This window comes from Camelus dromedarius, chromosome 3, assembly GCF_036321535.1.
Source record: "Camelus dromedarius isolate mCamDro1 chromosome 3, mCamDro1.pat, whole genome shotgun sequence".
Lineage (NCBI taxonomy): Eukaryota > Metazoa > Chordata > Mammalia > Artiodactyla > Camelidae > Camelus > Camelus dromedarius.
The window spans coordinates 40,454,799-40,480,977 of record NC_087438.1 but is presented as its reverse complement, the minus strand read 5'-3'; the positions used below and the strand labels follow the sequence as shown (position 1 = coordinate 40,480,977).

Here is a 26,179-nt window from a genome sequence, read left to right as displayed (position 1 = left end):
CTCCTCTGATTAGTGGGGACTTTATATTCTGTGCATTCACCACCCCTTCTCCATCCACACTAAAATATTCTTCATACAGAGCCACTTAGAGATTGTATTTCATAGGAAGAGAATATGAGTATGAATTACTAAGAAAAGCTTTCAGTTTGGAAAAATAATTGAAACTCCTTAGGGTGGAATGTCCTAAAGGGCAGGGGAACTCTACCACAGCGATAAAATCATCAGCTTTTAATAATAAGCTACATTTTTATGGCACTTTGTCATTTGCAAAGCATTTTTTAATAGTCATTATGTATTTGCTCATTCGTTTACTTATTCTTTCAACACCAGGACCACATTATGACTTTTGTGGGCCCTAGTCACTTTCAATTTCTTGGGCCCCTTCCTCCATTAAAAAAATGACATTAAAAGAGTTTAATAGATTTTTGTGGGCCCTAAAAAAAGTTTTTTTTTCTTATATGAGGAAAACTTAGAATGCCTTTTCTACTTTGATAGCTTTTTTTTTTCCTGATTTTAAGAGAAACTAAAACATTTTCATGGGCCCCTAAAAGGTATTGTAGGCCCTGAGCACAGTGCATACTGTGCCCACTGGAGAAATCAGCCTTGCACCAGGAATGAGCTGGGGTTAGAGATACAAAGATGAACCAACAGGCTGCTGCCCTAAGGAGCTCAGGAAACAAGCAATGAAGATGCTCTGCAACCCAGGCTGAGATTGAGCACTGGCAGCAGTCCAACAAGAGCATAGAGGGGCCAGTATCTAACTCTGAGCAGAGTGGGAGGGTGGTTTTGTGGAGGAAGCATCGCTTGAAAGGCTTTTTAGGCCAGCATTTTTCAGCAATTTTGTGTTGAAGGCCCAGTTTCAAATTTTAGAATTTCTGGCGGGCCACTTGAACAACTGAGACATGAACAGTGGGCCAAAGAAGCAAGTTTCAAAGAACTGCTATTAATCACAGTGTATGGAGATACACATACATTTACATCCTGATCAAGACACAGGATCTATCTCTGCTGCAAGCACTGGGACATACGGCTACCTCTGTGTCAGAAGACTGCGCCAAGCTGAGCGGCTGCTATGGCGCTGGATGAAGTGGATACAACAGGTTGAGGGGGCCAGAGGGCCAGGGAGAAGCTCAGAGTCTCTAGCTGGTTCCACAGGGAGACCACGTGTTCACTGGGACGTGAAAACCCTTTCCCCCTCAATTATATAAATCACCACAGTCAAAGCAAAACATAATTCTTCTTGGTGCTAAAGAACAACCAAATGAACCAGGTAATGATAACATTTAGCCTTATATGGAAAAAAAATATTTTAGACATTGATCAAAATTTGGCAACACAGTTAGCTGCAAGGTGTTCAAGATACACCAGCTGCCGAGCTCCAGGAGTAGAATCTACTACCTCAGGATAACAATGGCCAACACCTAGGATGTCCCCAGGACCATTCTGAGAACTTTATATTTGCTTTTGCTCTTCATCACAACCCTACTATGTGAGCATTACTATTATCCTCGTTTTAAAAATGAGGAAAGCGAGACAAGGAAACTTTAGACAACCTGCCACACTAAGTGGCAGAGCTGAGATTCGAATGCACACTCTCTGGTTTGTTCTCTCCATCACTGCCCTTCAGCATTTGTATGACGCGTCTGGTACCATGGTCCTGTGTCTGACCTCTACTGTCTCTGCTCAGCCTCACACAGGAGCCACTTGACAGCCCCTCAACAGAGGTTTCTGATCCAGCCCTGCAGAGTGTGATGGGAACCCATTCAGCCCCACATGGGCAACACATAAAGGCTTCGACAAGTTATGACCTATGGGGAACGTTAACTTTGACCACTGGCGATGGGGAATGATAATACTGGCTCAATCCCAAGATGGATTTCATACGACTTCTTAGTCCTATGATATCCAGCAGCTGGTAGCAGGGCCAGGGTTGTCAGATACAATACAGAATGCAGTTCACTTAGAATTTCAGACTAACAACAAAGAATTTTTTTACTAGAAGCATGTCCCAAATATTGCATGGTACATACTTACAGTAAAAAAATTCTTTGTTGTTGAATTTGTTTGGAATTTTGTTGTTGGAATTTGAAGTTCACTGGGTGTTTTATACTATTTGGTTAAAAATGACCACCCTAAGCAGTAGCCACCTCGGTGATGCGTGATCACACAGGCCTGCTTCCTTCCCTGCCTGGCTCCCCTGTCTCATGTCCAGCATCCTGAGATCTCATGCACAATAAATAACTTGCAGGGAAGCCTTTGTCTCAGCCCCAGCTTTCTGGGAAGCTAGACTATGACCCAATTGGGTAAGGATTTTGCCCGGCAGATGAGGGAGCCACAAAGCTCACAGCCATCCTGGGAGACAGGCACTGCTATCACCATCACGATGCTCCAATTACAAATGAGGAAACTGAGGCTCAGGGAGGTCCATCCATTTGCCACGATTCACACTCAGCTGTTTTAGCTCCACCAGCCTCTTACTAGAAAAGGAGTGTTCCAGACCAAGCCTGAGAGATAGGGAAGCATTACTGAAACGAGCATTAACTGGTTTAGATAATCACTGATTCATTTAATAATCACCTCCATTTGTTGAAAGAAACTCTTGTCCTCACACAAAGGAATATAGTGACATACACACTGAGAGAATCCATCTCTGAGTAGACGTAACAAGATGTCCAGTTTCTTCTGTTTCACACTAGTTCAAACCATCAAAGTCAAAGCATGAAGTTATCAACCTTAGCTCTTCACAACAAAACCAGCAGCAAATTATTATTTCTATATATAACTAAATATAATGTGTTCATTCTAAAAGTGATGACTGATTACAGAGAGACAAATTCAGAATGCCTTGAAGTTATACTTGCCTTTGCACCACATCAGACACTTGGTTTCCTTTCCCAGTAGCACTTCCCTGTAGGTTAACCTCTTTAAAAGCTATATATATATATATATATATATATATACACACAAATTGTCTTTTGGGACAATTAGAGAAAAACAGCAAACATTAGCAAACACTGGCGCCAAAGCACTTGCACCCAGTGGGTTTACACAAGAACAAAACCTTGCAAATTTTCAAAAAACAAAGCCAAACCTTGGCAGCAAATAAGCCTAAAATGAGAAAGAAGGTGCTCTTTTCTACATAAACTTCATGAAACAAAACTTTTTTTTGGTTCCTCTTTGCTGGAATCTTCATTATGAAGGAAGCTACAAGGAATGAACCATCTTGTGGGGGCGAGAAAATCTTTCTCCGCGGTGTTGCTGGAGTCACTCGTGGAGTCAGCCGCCTCTGCAGCTCCGTCCAGTGAGGCTTTTCTTCACAGCAGACCAGGGAAGCAGATGGATTGGCTGGCTGGCTGGCTCTGGTTACCTATGGCTGCCAGCCCAGTCCCCTGGGCATGTCAAAGCCCCACCTTCCACCTGGCCCGTGACCTCTGACCTTGGCCCCGTGGCAACCACGGGAATAGAAAAGGCATGGGGGTGTAGGTATCAGGCTGCCTGGGCCCAGGCCACAAATGAAAGAGTCAGTTGTTTCCACTCCTCATGCTCACTCGTGAAGCCCTGAGAGCTGCAGAACTGGTATTTCTCCAAATCCCGGCTGCTCACGTGGCTGTGTAGACAAGCTGTACCTCCAGCTGTACATGTGTATGTGTACAGCAGGGGAGGCGGTGGTCTGGCTTCCAGGCTCAGGTCTGCTGCGGACTCACTCTGGGACTTTAGGGAGCCCTTTGCCTCTCAGGAGCCTCAGTTTTCTTATCTGTGAAATGGGACAGCTGGATCCCAGTAGGTGCTTGGGCAGGGGGCAGCTGAGTAGGCAGATCCCTGCTGTATCTTATAATCCTCCTCACCACTGCCCCCAGACTAAAATAATCCCAACTTTTATCTGTCTTGTACTGTGTACTTGAAAAAAGGTTTCTGTTGCTTCTAAAAGCCAGTGGAGTAGGCTTTCTCTCAGTGAACTTCCAAATTTATTATTCTACAATTTCATGATTCTAAAACAAAAGTTCAGACTTGGCCTTTTTAAAGGATTGTGTACTGCATGGGAGTGTGAGAAAATTGAGATATGTGATGATGTGTTTCTGATACCGAAGATTCCCTCATGCAGCCTCCCTTGGGGATATAGTTTCCAGGGCCCAAGCCCCTTCTTTGTTACACCTGATAAAGTCTCCCATGTTAATTATTTAGCCACTGGTGCGACCTGGAACATAGGCTTATAATGAAACTGCCTTGAACACGTTTCCGTGTGTGACACAGAACACTGGCGTTTTAATGTCTTTTCTTCCTTCATATCAGCAGTTATTTTATGGACTAGGCTTAGTAACAAAGGGCACTGGATTGGTGAATTATTCATATAATCTGCATTTCCGGGCTGCTGTGGATAATTGACAGGTGTCATGTCACCTTTTACAAACGTCTCACAATTAGGAACTATATATCAGTGTCTAACTTCGATGTAATGCTCCCCTTCTAAGCTAGTTTCATATTTTATTTACAGCTTGGTAGCATTTTTAACTTGGCTGCCTATTTCTCTCACTTTCGATTCCAAGGCTTTTGCTCCACTTAATATAACCAGGAACATTTAAATAATAAGACTCCCTCTCAGTTTGCTAAAGGCAGTCACTCACTGTGGCTGTGTTTTATTCATTCAGCCATTATGTTAGTCAATTTCTTGATTTAAAGAAACCTAGGATGAAATGCAGCTGTAAGGAAACCATGATATAAATCTGTTTTTATGACTTGTTTGGTTCACAGGGAAAAAACTAAAAGCAAATCTTCCTGGGGCCTGACACAAGTTGTAAACTGTGGGCAAAGTTAGCCAGTTAAAGAATGTGACTGACTTAATAGGAGCAACGGAACATTTCAGATCTCCACCGACTGGAGTGGAAATGTTTCTGGAATTAGGAATAAAGCCAGGGTGAGCTCTGTTTGGGCCCAGTAAGAAAAATTAGGTAAGAAAATAAACCTGGGATTGGTAACCCTGAAGGACTAATGAGAGAACATAGCCACAAATTAAACACGGAGAGCAAACGGAACCTTTGGAATCCTGCAGTCCTGACTTTCCACATGACCCTACTGGAAACTGAGGCCTAAGGCATGCAACAGCTTGCCCGCCATCCCCACACCAGTGGAAAAGCTAAAAGCTGGGTCAGCCGACTCCTATGCCAGCACTTTCACTGCTCTGCAGTGCCACGGATCATTCTGGTCACCTCTCTGGTATCCACTCACCTCTTCCACGGCCGTTACTTGCTGTTCCTTGGGAGAATCCACCCTTCCTCATTCTCAGTTATGTGCGTTGTGTGGAATCATCTCATGGCGACTCTAGGTGGGAATGTGATGAACTAAGTCCACGCGTGAATCCATTTCCCCAAATAGATGCTCCAGGAATGGCCAGGTGACTTTAATCAGACAGTGATTCCCCGAATTCGTGTAAGTGCTGTTTGGAAGAGATTTTCTGTCCCACTAGACTGGGCAGTTTTAGGCAATGAAGTCTGCAGCTGCTCCAGATATTTTGCTATCCACATGGAAGAGGCTGGAGCCACAGGGAGTAGGTAGAGGAAAACGGATCATGTGATACCCGATGGTGACTCCTGCAACACAAAAACACTGAGCAGAGTGAACAGACCTTGGTTAAGTAAACCCCTCATTTACCTTCTGAACTACGACAACTTTGAGAATGACACCGGGCAAGACGAATGCCGGACCAGACAGGATGCATAAACAGGACTATCCTGGGCAAACAGGAACACATGGTCATCCTGTTCTAGGACAGCATTCACTGTGCTGCTAGATTAAGCCAGTTGAATTAAGCTGGCACTCTCTTTGACCTTTTTAGCCTAGGTGACAGTGAATTCACTTTATTGTTGAAGCCAGAGCCAATTAGGCTGAACTTGCACAGGTTAGTTTTAAATGACACATATATGCTGCTTCCTTTCTGAAATCTTGTCCTATATCTTTATTTAAGTCTGCAATGAAAGGTGACCATTATATGCTTTACTTTTAATAAATGTTAAGACTTTATATTTAACCTTTTACTTCAAATAATTAAAACTATTACTTGTAGAACATTTACAAATTACAGAGCACTTCCAAGTTGTCTTATTGACACCAATACCCCTGTGAAATTGGTATCACCCAAGGTTTGGAGAAGTTGAAAAATTTACCCAGGTCCACAGGGCTGATGTGGCAGATATGCAGTAGTGATTCTGCGGTGGGGGGAATCCCACAACACTGAACTTTATTGTTTACCAGTGTCTGTGTTGTAAGTATTCCAACAATGGCTAATTTCAACGCATCAACCCACCATCCTCAAGTGTGGAGTTGGGAAGAGATGCCCTGGCTCTCATGAGCCAGCTCCAGTACCCCACTGCATGAAACATGAATCCAAGACTTCTGACTCTTTCTAAATTCATTCTTTTTCTGTTCTAAATGTTTGGTGTGGCAGTCTGCATTCTGAATTGTGCTCTTTTAACAATGGCAGATTACTGCAGGGCTTCCAGCCTTCAAAAGAGATTTCCCCAGAGCAGAACTTCCATGAGCAACCCAGTCTAGACCTTGTATTTCCCAAGCCCATCTCCACTGGTGCCCACCCTTAGCAGGAACCACCCCTGGGTGTTTAGCATTTGCTCTGCTCCCCACTTGGATATGGATACTTCCCTGCCCCTCCCATCTTCTGCTCTGATTCTGCTCATCCTGCAGCTAGTTTAAGTGACTTGTCGGGACCCGGGATTAGAGGCAGTAGGATAGAAAGCTATTGTCTCCTTTCACCCCAGAGTAAGAAGCCAAGACCTTGGCCTAGAGTCCTGTGGGTTGGATTAGTGACAGCAACTGTCTATGCTACTCTAGTCACTGCTGTCAGACCTAAGCCCCCACAGTGAAGGGGACACTTACAAAGTTTGCTCACATTCATGATCTCATTTGAAGGTACTTACTGGATAGTGTGAAAAATGCTTTGCCTCAGCAGAGAGAGTTTGGAGAAGAGGTGAGTCATGTGAAAACCCTGGTAGCAGCAACCTAATTTCCAGTCCTGGGGCTTAGGGAAAATCAGCCAGGCTTTATAGGGCTTGTCTTACAAGCTCAGACCTACTGGTCACAAGCAAAGCCACAATAACTTTAATTATCAAAAATCTTGTAGCCACTGAATTGCATGGTAATAATTTTGCATCTTTGATATCAGGTATATAAAAATTCTTCTTGTAACATTTCAACTTAAATATTTGCACTGTGACTGCTATTTCTTCCCCGTGAGTTAGGGAGGAGGGGAGCAGTAATGACACGATGGCATTGACAATGGCTAAGCCTACCGGGTCAGTGCTCACTTGTCCACGCTAGAAAGATCATTTTAAAAAATCATTCAGGGTTCCTTTTGGAATGGATTTTTATACTTATGCTTGAACAGAAAAACACGATGGAGCATCTAAGCATTCCTGTAGAATAACTTAATGAAGCAGGTTTATGAAGAACCGGGAAGCTGCCCTCTCTCTCCAGGCTGTCCTCCTGCAGGGAGTAACAAATAGTCCTTTTCCAGAATGATTCAGATATGGAAGTCGGTTTGTGCCCCCTCTAGCTTTTCCTCCAGAAGAAGAGATGGTGACTGTGCTTCATATCACTTTGCCACATGTGAAGAGAGCAGAGATGAAGTGAATCAACCAAAACACATTTTTAGGTGTGAGGGTGAATGCGCTCATGAAAGACGTGTGGAGCATAAAGTCATAGTAAAGGTCATGGTCCCAGTTCCAGGTCAAAGCTTGTGATTTTCCAAGGATAAATGCTGGATAGGGTGTGGAGAAAAGGGAACCCTCCTACATTGTGGGTGGGAATGTAGTTTGGTGCAGCCATTATGGAAAACAGTATGGAGATTCCTCAAAAGACTAAAAATAGACTTATGACATGATCCAGCAATCCCACTCTGGGGCATATATCTGGAGGGAACTCTAATTTGAAAAGATGCATGCACCCCAATGTTCATAGCAACACTATTTACAATAGCCAAGACATGGAAACAACTTAAATTCCATTGACAGACAACTGGATAAAGTAGTTGTTGTATATGTACACAATGGAATACTCCTCAGCCATAAAAAAAGAATGAAATAATGCCATTTGCTGCAACATGCATGGACCTGGATATTGTCATTCCTAGTGATGTACGTCAGAAAGAAAGAAAAATACCACATAATATCACTTATATGTGGAATCTAAAAAAAAAAGAGAGACACACACACACAAACACACACACAAATGAACTTATTTGCAAAACAGAAACAGACTCACAGACATAGAAAACAAACTTATGGTTACCAGGGAGGAAAGGGGGGAGGAAAGGATAAACTGGGAGTTCGAGATTTGAAGATATTAACTACTATATATAAAATAGACAAACAACAAATTTATATTGTATAGCATAGGGAACGGTTTCAATATCTTATAGTAACCTATAATGCAAAAGAATATGAAAAAGAATATATGTATGTATATATATGACATGAACATTATGCTGCACACCAGAAATTGACACAACATTGTAAATTGACTATACTTCAATTAAAAAAAATTAAAAATGGAAAAAAAAAAGCTTGTGATTTTGTCCAAAATAGCAGGAAGCAATCCACTGCAGTTTATAATAAAGACTTACATTGGAATGGCTAAGTCTGTAAAAGTTCAGAAGAACTGGAGATCAGAGAAGAATTTGCAAAGAAACGGAGACTGAAGCTGGGCCTTGAGAGCTGGACAGGAAAAAGAGGATATTCCAGCTAAACAGAATGAGAACGTTACGTGGGACACAGGGAGGCATGACTGTCTGGGAGGGAAGGTTTCTATGCATGATGATGGCTAAGCAGCCAGGGTTCTCCCAGAGAAAGTGAGTTGTTTACAAAGCAAGTTTCTTGATAGAGGAGGTGTTAACAGTTCAGAAAGGGAAGAATAAGCAGATCCTGCTGTGAAAGATAATATGGCAAATTCAGTCACCACTAAGTGGGAATCAACTACAGCCAACGTGTATCAGACTATGACTCAGAATTATACTTACTGGAACACCTGGCATCCACACATACTCAGTCTGAAAAGGCCTTCCAATATTTTCAGCTGATGACCAAACTGGATTAGGCACACTAACTTGATTTGCTGTATAGTCAATGTTGTCATTCAGATGATCCCTGAAGAAACTAGACATTGATAAATTCATGATTTAAGGTTACAAACTCTATGTGGCAGGTATTCTAGGCCTGAAGAACAGGAAGTAATGAAAATTAATATTTCTAGGCGCTTGTATGTCTGCATATTTCTAAAAACTTGATGTGGCTCTGATAAATGAAGAACAATGGTGGACATGGTGACCTAAGATGCATCCGTTGTAACAGAACCCCTATGAGAGTCAACATTTCCACTAGTCTCCCTTGTAGGAGGTGGAAATGACCAAAAGTTCTGGATCTCTTTCTAGCACCGTGTGTCAGTTTGACAGCGTTTAAAGTTTAAAAAGCTTTAGCTTCCTCACATATAGAAATAGACTGATAGGCCCCTCCCATGCCCCACCCCCTGATAAATAAGCCCCTCGTAGGGAACTGAGCCCTAGAAAAGGAAGCAGCTCACCCAAGGAATGTATTGAGTGGAGCCAAGGGACGTGTCTCAGGGAGAAGCAGAGCCAAAGAGCCAGATGTTCTACCCAAAGCAACTAGAAAAGAGGGGAAACCCCAGTATACACAAATAACAGACACTGGGGCCTAATGGCAGGTAAGTTCTACTATTTGTGAGAAAATTTAGCAAGCCATCAGAGGAAGTTTGGGAATCTCCTTCCATAAATATTTAGGAATTTTTAATGTGGTATTTATTTGGTGACAAGAAAATGGGAATAATTAACCCTTTCTGTTTGGTTTCCACTAAACTTCTGCTCCCAAATATCTTTCCATGAGAAGACAATTTCTAAATCTTATCGTCGAAATGAAAAAGCCCAAAGTTGTCAAGTAAAAACTTTATAATTGAGTGAAAAACAGCAAGAAAAGAAAATGCTTTGACACATGTTGAAAATCTTGGCTACAAACAACAAAGTGTCTGTCAGGTTTCCTTGGAGAAGTGGGAGGTTTACCAGGAGAAGGTGTGTGGACTGGGAGCAGATGTGGAGGCCTCCAGGAATAGTGGCCACCCTGTGCCGGCTCTTCTCCCATCTCTGTCTTGTGAGCCGGGCCCCCTTGACTTGTCCTCTTCTCTCGCCTGACCAGTTTGACTTCGTCACAGTTTCTGCTCCCTCATAACCAGCTTGCATGTGGCTTTATGGCCTCTCAAGCCCCTCTTTAATTAAGACCCTTCAGTTCCATCTTTCTCTTATTAACCAGCACACTCTTGTTGCACTTGAAACTCTTGGGAGACTGAATCTGACTGGCCCAGGTCACCTGTTGATGCCAGGTTACATTAGAGGCCATTGTCTGGCCAGTGCAATGGTTGCCCTCAGGTCAGATGCTTGCCACTGATCCAAATCTGCAGGGCAAATGAGGAATGGGAGATAAAGGGAGGTGGTCAGGGCATTTCTCATCAGAAATGGCTGTGCCCGGGGAGGCTCTGATTGCTATCTCTGTTAAAAAGTAATGATAACTGGCTCTTCTTCAGAAGTAGCAAAAGTGCTCTTAAACTGCAGCTTGGGGGCATGTTTTATGATTTTATTTATTCCACCATTTATTCATTCCCATCTGTCTCTTATCACAAAAGATTTGAGGTGACTTACAAAATCTATATACAGTGATCACATGATTGAGAAATGTAGGCAAATTCTTATTTTCTTAAGAATAGGAAAATTAAAAACTGGGGCAAAATGATCACCACAGGGTGCATAACATTCAACATTAGAAAATTGCTAAAGATGGCCCTTGAATTTGTTTCTAAACCTGATACCTGACAAATGTAATAGAAAGTGGCTAAATACAAGGGGAAAGTCCTCACAGAAAGTGTCATTTATACTCTAACAGGTTACTAGCCAAGCCTTTGGAATCCTGTCCCTCCTAAGGGACAGATTCTCCTCTTTTTTTTTTGATAATTTATGGGCCACCTTAATGAGGAAGGAGACTCTAGATTACGTCTAAAGCCTTCTGCTGGTCCTGATTTCATAACAATGGTTGTGATTTCATTGAGCAAGCAAGAGAACAAATAACTAAGAAGGCATGATTTTATGTGGCTAAAACCAACTTCCAACATAATTTCATTCCACTGAAGCCTTAGTCCCCAAACCCCTCCAAAATTAGAGACATCATTTGAAAGGTGAAAAGACAGATCATAAAATCCTCATTTCTTTTTTATTGTGCGTTGTAAGGCCAGAAATACACAGGAAGGCTGGCTCAGTGATTTTTCTGTTCTCTGATTTTTTTGCCGGTAGCATTTCTGACAGCCTCAGATCTTCTGAAGCTCTGTATTTACTTTTCTTCCTTCTTTTGATTATAGAATAGCAAAAAGTCCTAGAAAGCTTGGTCCTGGTGCATGACAATGGAAGAGCTCTATCCTGGAGCACCAGGCCTGCCTGCTGGATGAGATGCATGGTGGGAGCTCTGGAAAACAGAATGGGCTGTTCCCTCTCAGACTAGAACTTGGAATCATTTTACTTAAAAGGACAGCTGTCATTTAATATTCATTAAGCAGCCACCATATTCTAAGTGCCACTCTAAGCATATATGTACATGACATTTGAAAAGAGGAGACTAGTTTTTTTTATAGGAACCAGTTACCACTGAAGCTTGATTTGGAAAGCAGTAGAAGGGATTCTGGGTACTTTACCTTTTGCTAACAGAGAAAAATGCCATGTGGATTGCTGAGATGGTGATCCTGAAAAACCACTTACAATATTCAATTAACAATAATTAAGGCACTCAGTGGGAAGCTCCTTACTGACTTGCTAAAGAGCAAAAATTGGTCCTTGGAATTCCCGGTGGATGAGAGAAAAGATAATAAGTACCCAAAATATAAAGATAATCAAAATGAAACCAATTATGACCAAATTATATTACACAAATAGACACACAAGTTGAATTAGGAATATATAAGTTTTTGACAAGAAATATTAAAAAGAGATATAATAACATTTTAGCCATTAATTGATCATCTAATCTAGTTTAGTTCTGGGAAGGGAGCTGGTTTATAAACCTTCAAGTTTTACATACGTTGATAAGGGACCACAGTCTATTATAACAACCTCTTATTTCTAGGAGCTGGTAAAGGCTCATTTTCTGTTAATATAGTTAATAATAAACCATAATTGATTCTATTACCAATAGTTTTAAAAAGACAGTCATTTAGTCTATCTTTTCACAATCACATACTCACAAAATATTAATGCTAATTTGATTTACTATATTCAACTTTAGTAATTTTAAACTATTCTCCATTAGCTAATTTTCTATGGCATTAAAACAGATTCTTCGTTTACGTTTTTTTCCTCGCATACTCTCTTACTATCATTTTCTTCTCCATCAGTTTCCCCTCCTTCATATATTTGAAATTGTACAATCAACTCCAGACTTAAAAATAATCCTTCAATATTCAGTTCAGGTGTAAGTCAAGGATTACCTCTATATACTTGTAAATGTAGTAAATCTAAAGCATGGGAGACTTGCCAGATTTTAACAATACAACCTCCCTGTTCATATGTGAATATGTGTATAATCATATTTCAAATTCACTAATATTTAAGTCTAAAAATCTAACCAAGTTTGATCTCTGGCAAGGAAAAAACTATGAGTGCATTCACCGTTATTCATGCAAGTATCAGTAAAAGTTCTCTTGCAGATCCTCTGGTCTACTCCTCAGTATGTCCAAACCTCTGTCAGCTCAATTAAATCTTTGCTTTTTTTTTAAATTGAAGTATAGTCAGTTTACAATGTATTGTCAATTTCTGGTGTATAGCATCATGTTTCTATCATAGATATACTTACATATATTCATTTTCATATTCTTTTTCATTATATATTACTACAATATATTGAATATAGTTCCTAAATCTTTACTTTTTGAAACTTCAAAGTCTGTTTGAACAAAACCCCCATATTTATTATCAGAGAGTTTAGCTCAACCAATCCTTTTGTATAAAAACGACTGTAAAGAAGACATAAATCATAGCTATCATGCAGATGTAAACATACGTCTGTGTAATGCATATATAGAGACATATATATATGTGTATATATATATAAATGTTTTTAAAAAACTTGATCATACTTTTCTGTGGCCTGCTTTTTTTCTTAATATGTTGTAAATATCTTTTTATTCCAATGAATAGACATAAATGTTACCAATTTAATGGCTATATAATAGTACAGATATCATTTACTTCATTTGATCAATCCTCTGTTGGCCAACATTTAGGATCTCCAGGTTTGCTTGTGCATACATCTTTATACACTTATCTGATTGTTTCCTTGGGATGAATTCCTTCAGGTCATATGTTTAAGCCTTCAAATATTTATTGACAATTTGCCCTCCAGAAAAGTGGTTTCATTTTGCATTGCCATGAGCAGTGTATGAACGTGTCAAATAACTCACATCCTGGACAACTCTGGTTTTTCCTTATCTGATAGATGAAAAGATGTATCTGGTTGCCATCTGTATTCCGTGGTTACTAGTAAGGATGAAAATGCTTCCGTATGTTAAATGGTCATTTCTTCTTTCATAAATTCCCAAATCATGTTATTTGTCCACTTTTATATAGTAAGGATATTGACCCATTGTTAGTTACATCTACAGCCTTGCAAATGCTTTTCCCAGTCTCTATTTGTCTTTTAAATTGTTCACAGTATTTTTTCTATTTTTTCATGCTTGTTTTTTAAAAAACAAATACTCTTAGAAGCAGTTTTTAACAAAGTTTTAAAAATCCATTTGGGAGATACAGAAATTTTGTCAACTTTAAAAATAGTTTTTAAATGGCTGTAGTTTTCGGTATGAATTTTGGAATAGAAGCTCTCTTACAGTTCTTTCATTCACTGACTGTCTCTATATGAGAGCGCTAAGCTAGCCATTGGGAATGGGGGTTACCAGGACAACCTCCCAGGTTATCCCTGTCTTCAGATCTATGCAAAAGAAACAGAATAACAACTACACATGGTTGAATATGAGTGAACAGAAGAGGGTAGGGTAGTAGTAGCTTTGGAGTTTAGAGTTTGAAAAAAATGGTTGTTCAGCGGAACTTGTGGGAAGATGTGTGATTGTTGGTGAGCAAGTTGGTTTGCTTCAGTGGCATGACTGGTTTAACTTGGGGATTAAATGAATGTGCCACCCTCAATTACCTCTTGACTCTCCTTTAGGGTACATATCTATTCTGATCCAGTGATGAACTCTCAGTTGTTGTTTTTGTTTTTTTTTTTTAACTTTTTTTGTTTGTTTTTGGGGGGAGGTAATGAGGTTTACGTATTTATTTTAAGAGGTACTGGGGATTGAACCCAGGACCTCCTGCATGCTAAGCATGTGCTCTATCACTGAGCTATACTCTCCCCTTGAACTCTCATTTGGAGCAGAGTACAGACATGGTCCTTCTAACCTTGGCCATCAGGATATTTTCTCTACTCAAATAAAAGCAAGGAACTGACCTAACGCATTCTACTAGGAAGAACGTCGGCTGACTGCTAAGATTGCCATCAAAATCATAGTTTGCCAAGGTGTAAGCTGACCGCATCCTTTATAGGCATGTGGATCAGCCAGCTGGCAAGCCCTGGCCACCACTCTCCCTAGGCAATCAGCCAACAAGCCAGCACTCCGAGCAAGATTAATTCCCACTGTAATATTTATTTAATTTTATTTTTTTGAGGTGTTAGCTGCATTCTGTTAATTGGGACCTTTTGCAAAGTCTTTCAGGCACTTTGAAGTGCCTGTTCTATCAGTTTCTGGTGAAAATTTAGTCCTGTCACATGTGTCTTCAGCAAGAAATCTGTACAAAGACTGAAGCTGATTTTTTTTTTCTTTATCTAACAGAGTAGCAGAAATGAGGAAGGGGAACTGTCGGTCATTTCTAAGGATGACAATTTTCACTGCTTGACAATCTTAAATATAAAATTCCAGCCATTTGATGATATGTCTGTGTATGGCCCATCCCCCAGATCCGATGATAAATGTGGAACAGCAGGTTTAGGGCCCTTGGCTTAGGCATGATAATTTAGGAAAATAGTTAGCTCATCAAAATTGGCTGGGAGCCCTGTTTTCATATTATCCAGACAGAAGTCACTGAACCACAACTTTGCTGCTTAGAAACAGGCACTAAAAGGGAGGGAGTCGGGGAACTATGAACAGTTAGCCAGTTACCGTATTCAGTCACGAAGCGTACTTTACACTCAAGGACAAACTGATACATGTTAAATTATGCCTGAAGGAAAGCCTGGAAGAGCACTCGGGAGATCTGCTGGCTGAACTCTGGTCTTCCCCAGCCAGGTGACCTTTATTTAGCAAGACCCAGAATTCTTTGAACCAGAGCTTCTTTCCATGTGAAAAAGAGTCCGTGTAGATTCCAAGTTCTAAAGCTCTATGCTTTGAGTACTTGATTGAAAAGCACATTAATCATTTCTATGTTCAGGTACACCCTACTTTAAAAAAAAAATCACTCTTTAAAACTGTAAACTTGTAACTCATTAAGGAATTACAATCTTTTGGTCTACACAGGTGGTTCAGCAGAGTCTACTCTCCGTTCATCTTAAGAAGTTCACATGCTCAAGATGGGTACTTGAAGTCAGAGCACAAATACCCACCAGATAAGATAACAGAGGCCCAGAGCGCTGTGGGGTTTGGAAAACTAGATGTGACCCTTTCCAGCTCCTTTGTTCTAAGACTGACTCCCCGATATCTGCTTGGAGACTGCAAGTTGGGATTCATGGAGCAAATGAATGAACAGGAAGATTTCCAAAGAGAGAGATGAAATGGAGGAAATTCTAGGCAGAGAACAAAATAAACACAGATACAGACCCAAGAAAGTCTGGGCAATATTTAAAGAATTCCTGAATTCGAACACCTAGAGGCAACAAATCCAATCTGTTTGCAATCCAGGTTAAGATATTAATTTATCTTTTCCACAAATATTCATTGAACACCCACTCCAAGCACCATGCTTGGTGATACAGGACAGCTAAAGGTGTCTTTGAAAGTTCAAATAGAAATTTAAACTAAGCTTTTAAATAATAAAAGAAATAATGCATATTTTGCACAAAATATGAAAGACAGAGGAGGACAAAGAGCTAAATTAAAAATCACCTACCTTATTTAAGTTTATAGACTTGGAAGGTAATATTTTGTCTAGCACACAGAGTCAAAGATACAAATTTGGATGAATACAGAAGCAATCACTGATTAGCTCAAAGCAACATTTAAATTGATCTTTCCACTGAAAAGGCATTAGAAAAAGCAATCTTAAAAACACCTGTTTAGATGCACTAGCATCAACAATTAGGTTCTTTCGGGAATGAGTTTTCAGCTGCCTTCACTCCAATGAGAGGCAATAGAGCTTAGCATTTTTATTACCGTAATCAAGAACATTTAAAGGGGCCAGAGAAAATATTCACACCCACCTCTTAATCTTGAAGAAGAGGCAAGTCCCTTAAGCCATTCACTTAATTAGCATGGGCTGGGCTGAGGGAGGAGACACTCTAGGATTCTCTGCTTGACAAATCCTCTTTAAGAAATCTGGGCTCTAGACTTTAGCATAAAAGAGAAACTAATGTTCAGTCTCAACCACGTGACCCAAGAAGGCCCAGACAGTGAATGTGATGCGCACAGAGGTGGCGGAGGAAGAGCTGATGCCTCCACTTAGCCTCTCATCTATAGTGGCTGGCGCCTTCCCCAGGCATCAGTTGAAGTCACTAAAGCTGGCACTGCACAACTCCAGGGAACGGGACTGTGGTTCACGGAGACTGTGGTTCACAGAGACGTGATGGGAATGTCAAGTGGGAAAGCTTGGCTTTACTCCTGCTGCCCCCTCCTCAGATGACTTCCTAATTATAATTAATATTAACAATAATAGCTAACATCTACTGAGTGCTTACTGTATGCCAGATGCCATGCATTCGATGTGCAAAATCCCATTGATTCCCATGAGCAGGTAATATTAATATTCCCATTTTGTAGATAGTAGAGTGATCATACAGTAAATTTATTATCCCACGTGGGCCACTTCTGAGAGACAAAGGAGGTGCTATTACTAATGACACAGGGACAGTAGGTATAAACCAGAGCCGACTCAGGTGAAGCAGAGCATGTGGTCACCCTATAGATAAGGGGGCTCAGGTGCAGAGTCAAGATCAATGTCAGCCTCAAATTGTTTCTACTGAACAGCTTTCATCTTTGTGCCAGGCCTTGCTGAGCTTCAGTGTTCTTATCTATCAAATGGAGGTAAAGAAACGACTTCACACCGTTATATAAGGATGTAATCAGGGCAAAGTACTTACACTGTGGGTAGGAGCTCAAAGTCCTAGTCACTTAACCTCGGGTCCCCTCTCCAGTCTCCCTCTAGAGTCCAGGCCTCTTTGGGACCTCAGGCCAGCCCCTTCACTTCTCTGGGCCTCTGTGGCCTCATTCATGAATGGGGTTGAAGTAAGGACACAACATCCCTTTTAACTTTGCCCTTCTTTCTCTTCTGTGTCCTCTGGAGTTTGTTCACTCACAGCAGCAGGAGGAACACCCCTCTCCTCTGCTTTTAGTTCGGAGAAGGGCTTCCTTTTGTTTTTGCCTACCTTCATTCTTTTGTGGTTTCTCCAGGAGGTTGAACACAGTGGCTGTGGGAAGACTTTCTCTCCTCTGTCCTCTTCTCTCCATTTCCTTTGCTTGTGCTGGAGCTCCTTATGTACATTGTCCCTCAATGTAGGACAGAAATGCCAGGCAGCAAGGTGACGAACTGGACAAGGATTCCCATTTGGATCTGGTCGGGTGGAATGTTTTCCCCTGTGACGTATCACCTTGTCCTTTCTTGGGCCCACCAAATGTCTGTACCTGGAAAACAAGGCCGCAAACTGTATTCAGAGATCACACTACAGTGCTAACGCAAGGACCGTGTCTCCTAAGAATAAATTCTGGGATGGAATTGAGAATTAAAAGCCTTAATGAAGCAAAGTCAGTGGGAGATGGGAAAAGTACACAGGGCTTGTGATATGAGACAGTTCCTTGTTGTCACCCCAGATCCTCAGGACAGTGCAGCCTCCAGAACAGGCAAGGACATTTGGATGTGCCCTTTTCTTTCCTTTATTCCTTCCTCCCTCCTTCCTTATTTAAAGTTGTTCATTGAGCACCTACTGTTATACTCAGGAACTATGCTAGGCTCTGAGGGTTAGAATAAATGGTCTCTCTGCCTTCATAGAGCTTCCACTGTAGAGGGGAAGGGATGTTAATCTAATAACCACACGTGCCGTGGAGGAGAAATACAGGGTGCCAGAGAGAGGTCTGACCTAGTTAGAGAGGCCGGGCAAGGTCTCCCTGAGGAAGTGATGAGGCTCCGGCCCGAGACGGGAAGGATGAGTTGGCGTTCCGGGCAGAGGAAACAGCTTGTGTAAAAGCCCTGAGGTGAGAGGAAGCTCAGCGGGTTTGAAGAACCGAAAGAAGGTCAGAGTGTCTGAAGCCCTGAGAACAAGGGGAGAGGGTGCAGGATGGGGCTGGAGAGGGAGGTAGGGCCCAGATCCTGCCCAGCCCAGGAGGCCGCTTTAAGCATTCAGGCTTTTTCTCAAGGCCACTGAGAACTTTTGCAAGTATTTTCAACAGGAAGGTGAAGGATCAGAGTTTATTTGAAAATGATCGCTCCAGAAAAGTGGATTCAATTGTGGCAAGAAAGGAAACAAGGAAATAATAAGGAGTAATGATAGCTAATGCTTATGGAACCATGGACCAAGTATTCTGTTCTAGCAACTTTATACACAGTGTCTCTTTTAACCTTCATACAGCTCTATGGGCCAGATGCTATTATCCCCTCCTTCCACCAAAGAGGAGAGTGAGACACAGAACAACCAGGCCAACGTTGGTTGGCTGGTAAGTGCTGGAACCAGGCTGTGACCCAGGGAGGTCCATCTGGAGGGCCCACTGCTTAATCACTACAGCACAGGGGCTCCTTCCTGCCCACAGGCCAGGCAGGAGACAGAGCGGGGTTTGCACCAGGCTAGTGGCTGCGGACAGACCCTGGAGCTCTTAAGTGGTTAGAATTGACCAGACTCAGATCAGCAGTTGGAGTGAAGGGGAGTCCCAGGTTTCTGTGAGGGTAAGAAGATGGGAGGGGATGCAGCTTGGGGTCTAGAGAGCTTGCGAGGGGCTGGGTTTTAGGTGTAGAGTGTGGTTTGGTTGGGGGGTGCTTCCTTACAGCTCGGGATCTCTGGGAAAGAAAGCAGCTCTGCTAATTCACTGTGAGCACGCATCATGTTCTCTTGCTTTCTCTTCCTCTTACTGGGAATTCCATGAGCTCTGCTAAGAACTAACGACTTTAGTTCTCTGCTTTTAAAAACTAGACCTATGCCATTTTCTTTTCCGGCTTTATTTATTCAACTTGATGTTTAATTCTTTTAGTTTCTAAAATTTTTATCTTCACTCTGATGGCATTCCTAGAAATTCTGTCTGAAGGTTGCTTGAATTCACATGCTCATTGATTTTATCCCCTGCTTCTCAGAATTAATTTGAGAAAAATAGCCATGTTTTCTAGCTTCCAAACACTATGTCTTCTGCCAACAACTGACATTCTTAATTCTGACCCTGGTCAGCCTTGAGCCTTGGAATATATATGTCACTTTATTTCAACAATGCACTTTAGGTATCTCCATGTTAAAATTTCTTTACAAACGGTACTTGTCTAGCTGCCACCAAAGAACATCTTGAAATACACAGTTACTTTATTCTTGCCTCGGGATAATTTTTGGAAAACTTCCTAAAGAACAATCTTTTCACAGATTTCTGGTTCAAACTACTGAACTATGAAGACCAATTTGGCAAAGTTGTTTTTCTCTCTCTCTCTTTCTCTCTCTCTCTCTGTCACACACACACACACACACACACACACACAAAGTTTTTAAAAGGAAGATGAAGTCATGTACTATTGCAAAATTTCTTTAAATTCTAAAATGTATCACCAGAAGGACAGTTCTAACAAGTTAGTCAGAATTGTAATTCTAACCCTGTAGGGTACCTCTGGCTAAGCTATTTCCCCCTAATAATTCCACAAAAGCAGCAAGACTCCATTTATGGTCCTTTGTGAAAATGCATTGTGAAATGGGGGTTGACCGTATCTTCATTAATTCGTGCAATGATTATTTGGCATTCTCTATGTGCCAGACACTGTGGCAGGGGCCCAGTGATGTTCTAGGAGGGCATAAATTCCATCTTGAATTTCAATCCTGTGGAGGAAATCAGAACTAAACAAGCAATTACATTACAGTTTCTGGAGGAAGAGAGCTTTAAGCTGAGAGCTGAAGGAGGAGAAGCTATCAAAGAGAAGGGCAGAAGAGACTTTCAGTCAGAGGGAGCAGCATTTTCAAAAGACTCAGAGGTGAGCAAGAACAGGGTATTAAAAAACTGCAAGAAGTTCAGTAGGGTTGGATCTTAGAACGCAAGGGGGTGGTTGGTGAATGAGACCAGGTCAGGAAGGGTCTTGTAACCATGTTAAGGAATTTAGAATTTATCCTGAGGGAAGGGGGACCCATTAAAATGGTTATAACAGGGAGTGTGGAGAACTGATTGAGGAGAAGCTGCTGTAATACACAGAGAAAACGATGCCCTGAACTAGGACAACAGCCGAGGGAGCAGGTTCATAGGTAACCGGAAGGCTGGCTGTGGGAGAGCAGGGGAGGGAAACGTGACAGGATGACTCCCAAGTCTTGGGTTTGGCCAACTAGATGGATGACAGAGCCATCCACTGAGAGGGAGAACACTGGGAGATAGGCTTCAGTATGCTGAGGTTGACATACCTGTGGGACACCCAAAGTAGACGACCAGTATGTAGTTAGTTATTTAGTTAGTTAAGGGATCTGGACTAAAGATATAGACATGGTAACTAAAGCTAGCTTAAGGGATAGATGAGTGTCCCCAGTGATTTTAGCAACATGGAGATCACCTGTGATTTTGGAGAAGCAAGCTCAGGGGTTGGTGGAGGCAGATGCCAGAGAGCAGAGTCAGCACGGGGAAGGGGCAGTGTAGACAATTCTCTGGAGAATTTTAACCATAGAAAGGAAAAAAGGGGACAGGGGCAGTTGTCTGGCAGTGGTTTAAGATCTAGAGGACTCTGATGAATTTAAATATCAATGATAAAAACTTGAGACTGAGAGAAGGGGTGAGGGTTCAGCAAAAAGAGGCTTGGTCTTGGGGGAGGCTGGGGATGGCATCCAGGGGCTGGGAAAGGAAAAGAAAATGTGAAGGAGTTTGAAGATGTTCTCACTGAGGTTTTTGTTTCTGTTAGTGGAAGGCAAGAGAATCTGTTAAGGATGAGAGGGAAGTTTGCAGGATAGGAGGGTAGAAGAGAATGGAGGGTTTAAAAAAAAAACTAGTATATATATATTTTTTTAATTAGAAAAGAAACACATGCCAAGACTGTGAAAATGCCGAGTCTACAGTGAAGTGTCTGTGCTCCACCCCGGCAGCCTAGCTCTCCAGCCCTTCTTTCTGGAGGCAACCCCAGCGGCCTGTCTCTTAAACCTCCTTTCAGAGGTAGTCTGTGCCCTGTTCTGAACTACACTTTTTCACTTAATATTCTACCTTGAGGATGGTTCCACAGCAGCACAGGTAAATCTGCCCCTTATGAAACACACTTTCTTTAACCAGTTCTTGTACTTGATTCTTGGTTCACAATAGGAAAAATGTGTAGCGACGGAACCACCCTCTTAAGACCCATGGGTCAATCCAAGTGGCCATGAAGTGCCCAGATTAAACATCATTTCTGGCTGTCAGTGAGGGTGTTTCTGGGTGAGGTTAGCATTTGAGTCCGCGGACTCGATAAATGAGATCAGGCTCCCCAGTGTGGGTGAGCCTCCTCCAATCCACTGAGGGCCTGAAGAGAACAAAAGGAAGAATTTGTCCTTGTCTTCTTGCGTCACTGCTTGGCCTGGGACATCTCATCTCATCTTCTCCTGCTCTGGGACTGAGGTCGACACTATCAGCTCCCTTGGTTCTCAGGCCTTCAAATTTGGGTTGAATTACAACACTGGCACTCCAGCTGGCAGACAGCAGATCATGGGACTTCTGTCTCCATAATCACATTCTGAGTCAATTCCTCAGAATAAATCTCTTTCTCTGTATCTGTATGTATCCTGTTGGTTCTGTGACTCTGGAGAACCCAGACTAGTACAATATCCTTGCCCTTTTCTCTGTTGGGTTGTTGGTCTTTTTCCTACTGATTTTTTTTCGAAATTTTTTTTAATCGAAGTGTAGTTGATTTACAACCTACTGATTTTTAAAACTGGGGAAGGTTCGCAGGAAGCCAGGAAAGGGCTGAAGAGGGCTGGTGTCCCGGAGAGCCGCCAGGCTCCTCCCTCTCTGCAGCCCAGCTAAGTACAGAGCTCTGCAGGCATTCCTTGATTTGAATAGGTTTTCACTGAATTGCCTGTTTGGAGCCCTGGCTTGAGAGTTTTTTCTCCAGGATTACAATTCCCTAAGGCCATGGCTAACCAACAGGCATGCAGTCAAAGAAGGAAGGAAGGAAGGCCCCCATTCTTTGAGTTCTATTGTCAGCCTGTGAGTGGGTGGGGGAGATGCTGCTCGAATCCCTGAGTCGGCCTGGGAAGGGACTTGGGGGCCTCCTTGCTGGGCCTTGATGTTTACTCTGGGCACCAGTTTCCTGTACTTGATACAAAGGGCGTGGGCTTACAGACCTGGAGCAAACCAACCATGTCAGTTCTGGTAGGTGCCCGTCTCCTGCACACAGACTGTCACCTCGGCTCCCAGCCACTCTCCCTGACCACACCAAGGGCCTGAGGGCAAGGGGCTGAGAATGAAGGGTGGGGCTGGTGCTTCCTCGTCCGGAAGGCAGCAGGCTCCCTCAGCCCTTTTGCGTTTCCCACAACCCTACTGACAGGTTCAGGACCTGAAAGGTGTGAGAGGCCACTTTAACTCTTCAAACCCTCAATGGGAAGCCAAGAAAGTACCTTTTCCTGGGACAGAACTTGGAGCTTCCTGCTACTCATGAAACGTCCAAGTAGTGTGAATTGTTTTGTTAAACTCTTATCACACATACGAATCATACAGTTAAAATGACCTAAGTAATAAAAGGATAGAAACACATTTCAATCCTTTATTCACATATGCGATGTGCCAGGTGCTGTGCTAAGAGGCTTTACATACATTTGGCCCTTATAGCAATCCTGTATGGTAGTGAGCATTGTTATCCCCATTTTACAGATGACAAAAATGAGGCTTAGGGCAGTGAAAAAACTTTCCCTAAATCACAGGACTGGGAAGTGCCAGGCAGGCATTTGAACTTAGCTCTGTCTAATGTGGAAATGTGTAAACACAGCTTTAGACTACCATGTGCTCCCTGTTCATCCCCCATCTATGCAGCTGTAGGTAGCAGTAGTCAGTACATACCCTGAATGGCAAGCACTTCGTATTTCTCAATGCTCTGTAAATCCTTCTTTTCCTAGAAAAAGAGGTCTGCCTGGGAGTTCTGCCCCAGGATACTGAAACTCATCACAGGTTATCAAAAACAGACCTGCCTTATTAAACCGGAACTTTATACCTGAGTCCAGCTGAGCCTCTCTGCCTAGTGACCAGATGAAGGACTTGCGGTGAGTGGATGATTGCTTAAACTACTGAAACAGTTATGAAAAGGGGCATTTACAACTCCTAATATTCAAATACATCAGGCAGTCTAGCATTTTTCAGCTAAACTTTCATAACCATTGCTTTTAGATTCCACTTCTTTAATTAAAAATAATTTCTGGTCCCCATCTATCCAACCCCTTGGCTTGTGAGTGGAGGCTTAAGCTTGGAATCCTGATATCCGTGGAGCTTTGACTTTGAGTTAACAGGTGCTGGGGTACAGACCCATAGCTAGAATTCTGAGAAGCAGATTATTTTCTTTTTCAACCCTCTTGATGGCTGAATGTGCTAAACATGTCACTCTGTAACAGCTGAAAAGGAAACTGAACACAAAGAAAAAATGACGCAGCCCCAACCCACTATTTAAAAGGTAAACATTCAAAACACATGGATGATGGAAGGTTTTTTTTTTTTTTACTTTTACGTCATAAAAGTTTCTAATGAAAGGCCTCATTGAAATTAAAAAAAAAAAGTTTTAACTTTTATTGTTTAGGTCAATGCTGATGAGAAGGAACTACCTTTCTTCACAACACACACTATTACCAGGGACGTTTATGGAGAGTTAACCGCACAACAATGAGTACATGTTCCTATGGGTAAAAATTACTGCAGCCTGTTAAGTCCTCCAAAGATCTGCAATTTTGTAAAATTGTTCCAATCTCTGTTTCGCCTTCATCTCTAGAACCCAACATTTAGAGTTCTTTCAAACTTTCTCAAGCTACAAATAGTGCATGGCTCCTAAAATGCTAAAAACACCAAAAGAGTACTTTGATTTTCAGTGCTCTCTATCCAGTGTAATTTCCTAGGTTGTTGTTGTATCATTGGATATTCACGGGCAGGGGAGGGGACCTTAGTCATCATTTTTAGTTCCTAATAAAGAAAAGTGCAGTCCATTGAAATAATCCCCAATAAATTACCGTTGAAACTAGCATTTTAAAAAATTGGTATGGCTGGAATCTAAAAGGGTTGGTACTAAATTACGAATGGTACGGCAGAGAGGATGCTGAAACAAGCCTAACCTTCCAAGCAGGCATCGAAGAGCACAGCTTGGCCACTCCTGGTCGGTCCCTCTGAGCAAGACAGCCCTTGAGGGGGCCCTACATTTTGAGGAATACACTTCCTATAGTCCTCAATTCTTTTTATGTTTTGATTTTTCTCTGAAGGCAGGTAGGTGTATAGGGGCAAACTAGGAAAAGGATGGGCAGAAAGGAAAATGCATCTCCAAGTTAGAGAAAACATGTGGCCTAATATTCCAATGGATGTGAACTAAGTTTCATTGGCAGCTACATCCACGGTCAGAGCAGCTAAACAAGGTGACTGCAAGAGGAAAATTCCAATTTCTGCAGTGCCAGGATGACAGATCAATGGCAACTCCCTTGAAGTCCTGAGAGCTGCTTTCAGTCCTGAGTTCTCCCTCCTCCCTCACCCTCTCCACCCCTATTCCCTCCCACTCTAGGCCATCTTGTAGTGTGATGCTAAGAAAACTGCCTCAGAAGAACATGTCCTCCCTAAGAAGGGCATTGTATTGTTACAGAGGAGCCGACAGGGTCTTTGGACTCTTACAGGCTGTGCATTACAGTCAGGCTACTTAACCTCTCTGAAATAAGTTGTGAAATAAGGATGAAATAAGGATGACAGAACCTTCCATGTATATTGTGGAGCGGGACTGTGATGAGGTATATCAATGAAAGCCTTTGAAGTCAAGCTGCCGGGATTCTAATTTTTCCCTGACTACTTTCCAGCTGTGTGACCTCATGTAAGTAACTAACTTATACATGCCTTAAATAGGAGTTTCCTCATTGTGGAAACAATAACACACACCTTGAAAGTTCATTTAAAGATTCAGTAAGATTGTTGGTAATATCTGGCACATATCTGGCACATAGTAAATGCTTAATAAATGGTAGCTGTTATTAAAGAATATGGGCAGAGCACCTGAGCTGAGAAGATATGTTCTATAAATGGTTGCACATACTAGTATGAAAGCTGTGCCTGGTTATATTTTGGTAAATCTTCCAACTATTCAAGCTAAATGCACAGGCACATATATCTATAATTTTACAATGTTTTAGCGAGGTATAACATGCATACAGTAAGATGCAGACATCTTAAGTATAAATTTAATTATACTTAACCCTGTTTTAGGTGATTTAAAAAGCAAGAAGCCTTCTCTGCTGAATCTGACAATTAGAAGAAAGGAGATTAATTTATCTAATTAAAAGGAAGTTATATTCTAAGAGAGGAAAAATGCAACATTCAATATACATAATTTTTTACCAACAGATAAATATTTTACTCACATAATTACCCACCATTGCCACTTATATTCCAAAGATTCCTTGGATTCCCTAGAACATTGGCAGTTGTCACTAAGCAGAGGTGATATTTTCATTTAAATGCCTGTGAGTTTGACCTCTGTAGCACCCCTGATTTAGAATCTTAAATTTGTTTTCTTTAATTGATT

General features: G+C 41.8%; 1 protein-coding gene across 1 annotated transcript in view; it reads right to left on the bottom strand.

Annotated features, from left to right (window-relative positions):
• Positions 1-2,542: 2,542 nt before the first annotated feature.
• LOC105084855 (uncharacterized) overlaps positions 2,543-26,179 on the bottom strand; it is a 99,263-nt gene continuing 75,626 nt past the window's right edge. The window contains exons 4-5 of the mRNA XM_064480889.1: positions 17,673-17,928; positions 2,543-5,585 (exon numbers count right to left, since the gene is read on the bottom strand). Coding sequence (XP_064336959.1) covers positions 5,562-5,585; positions 17,673-17,928 — 280 coding nt within the window. The 3' untranslated portion in view covers positions 2,543-5,561. The remainder of the gene's footprint in view (positions 5,586-17,672; positions 17,929-26,179) is intronic.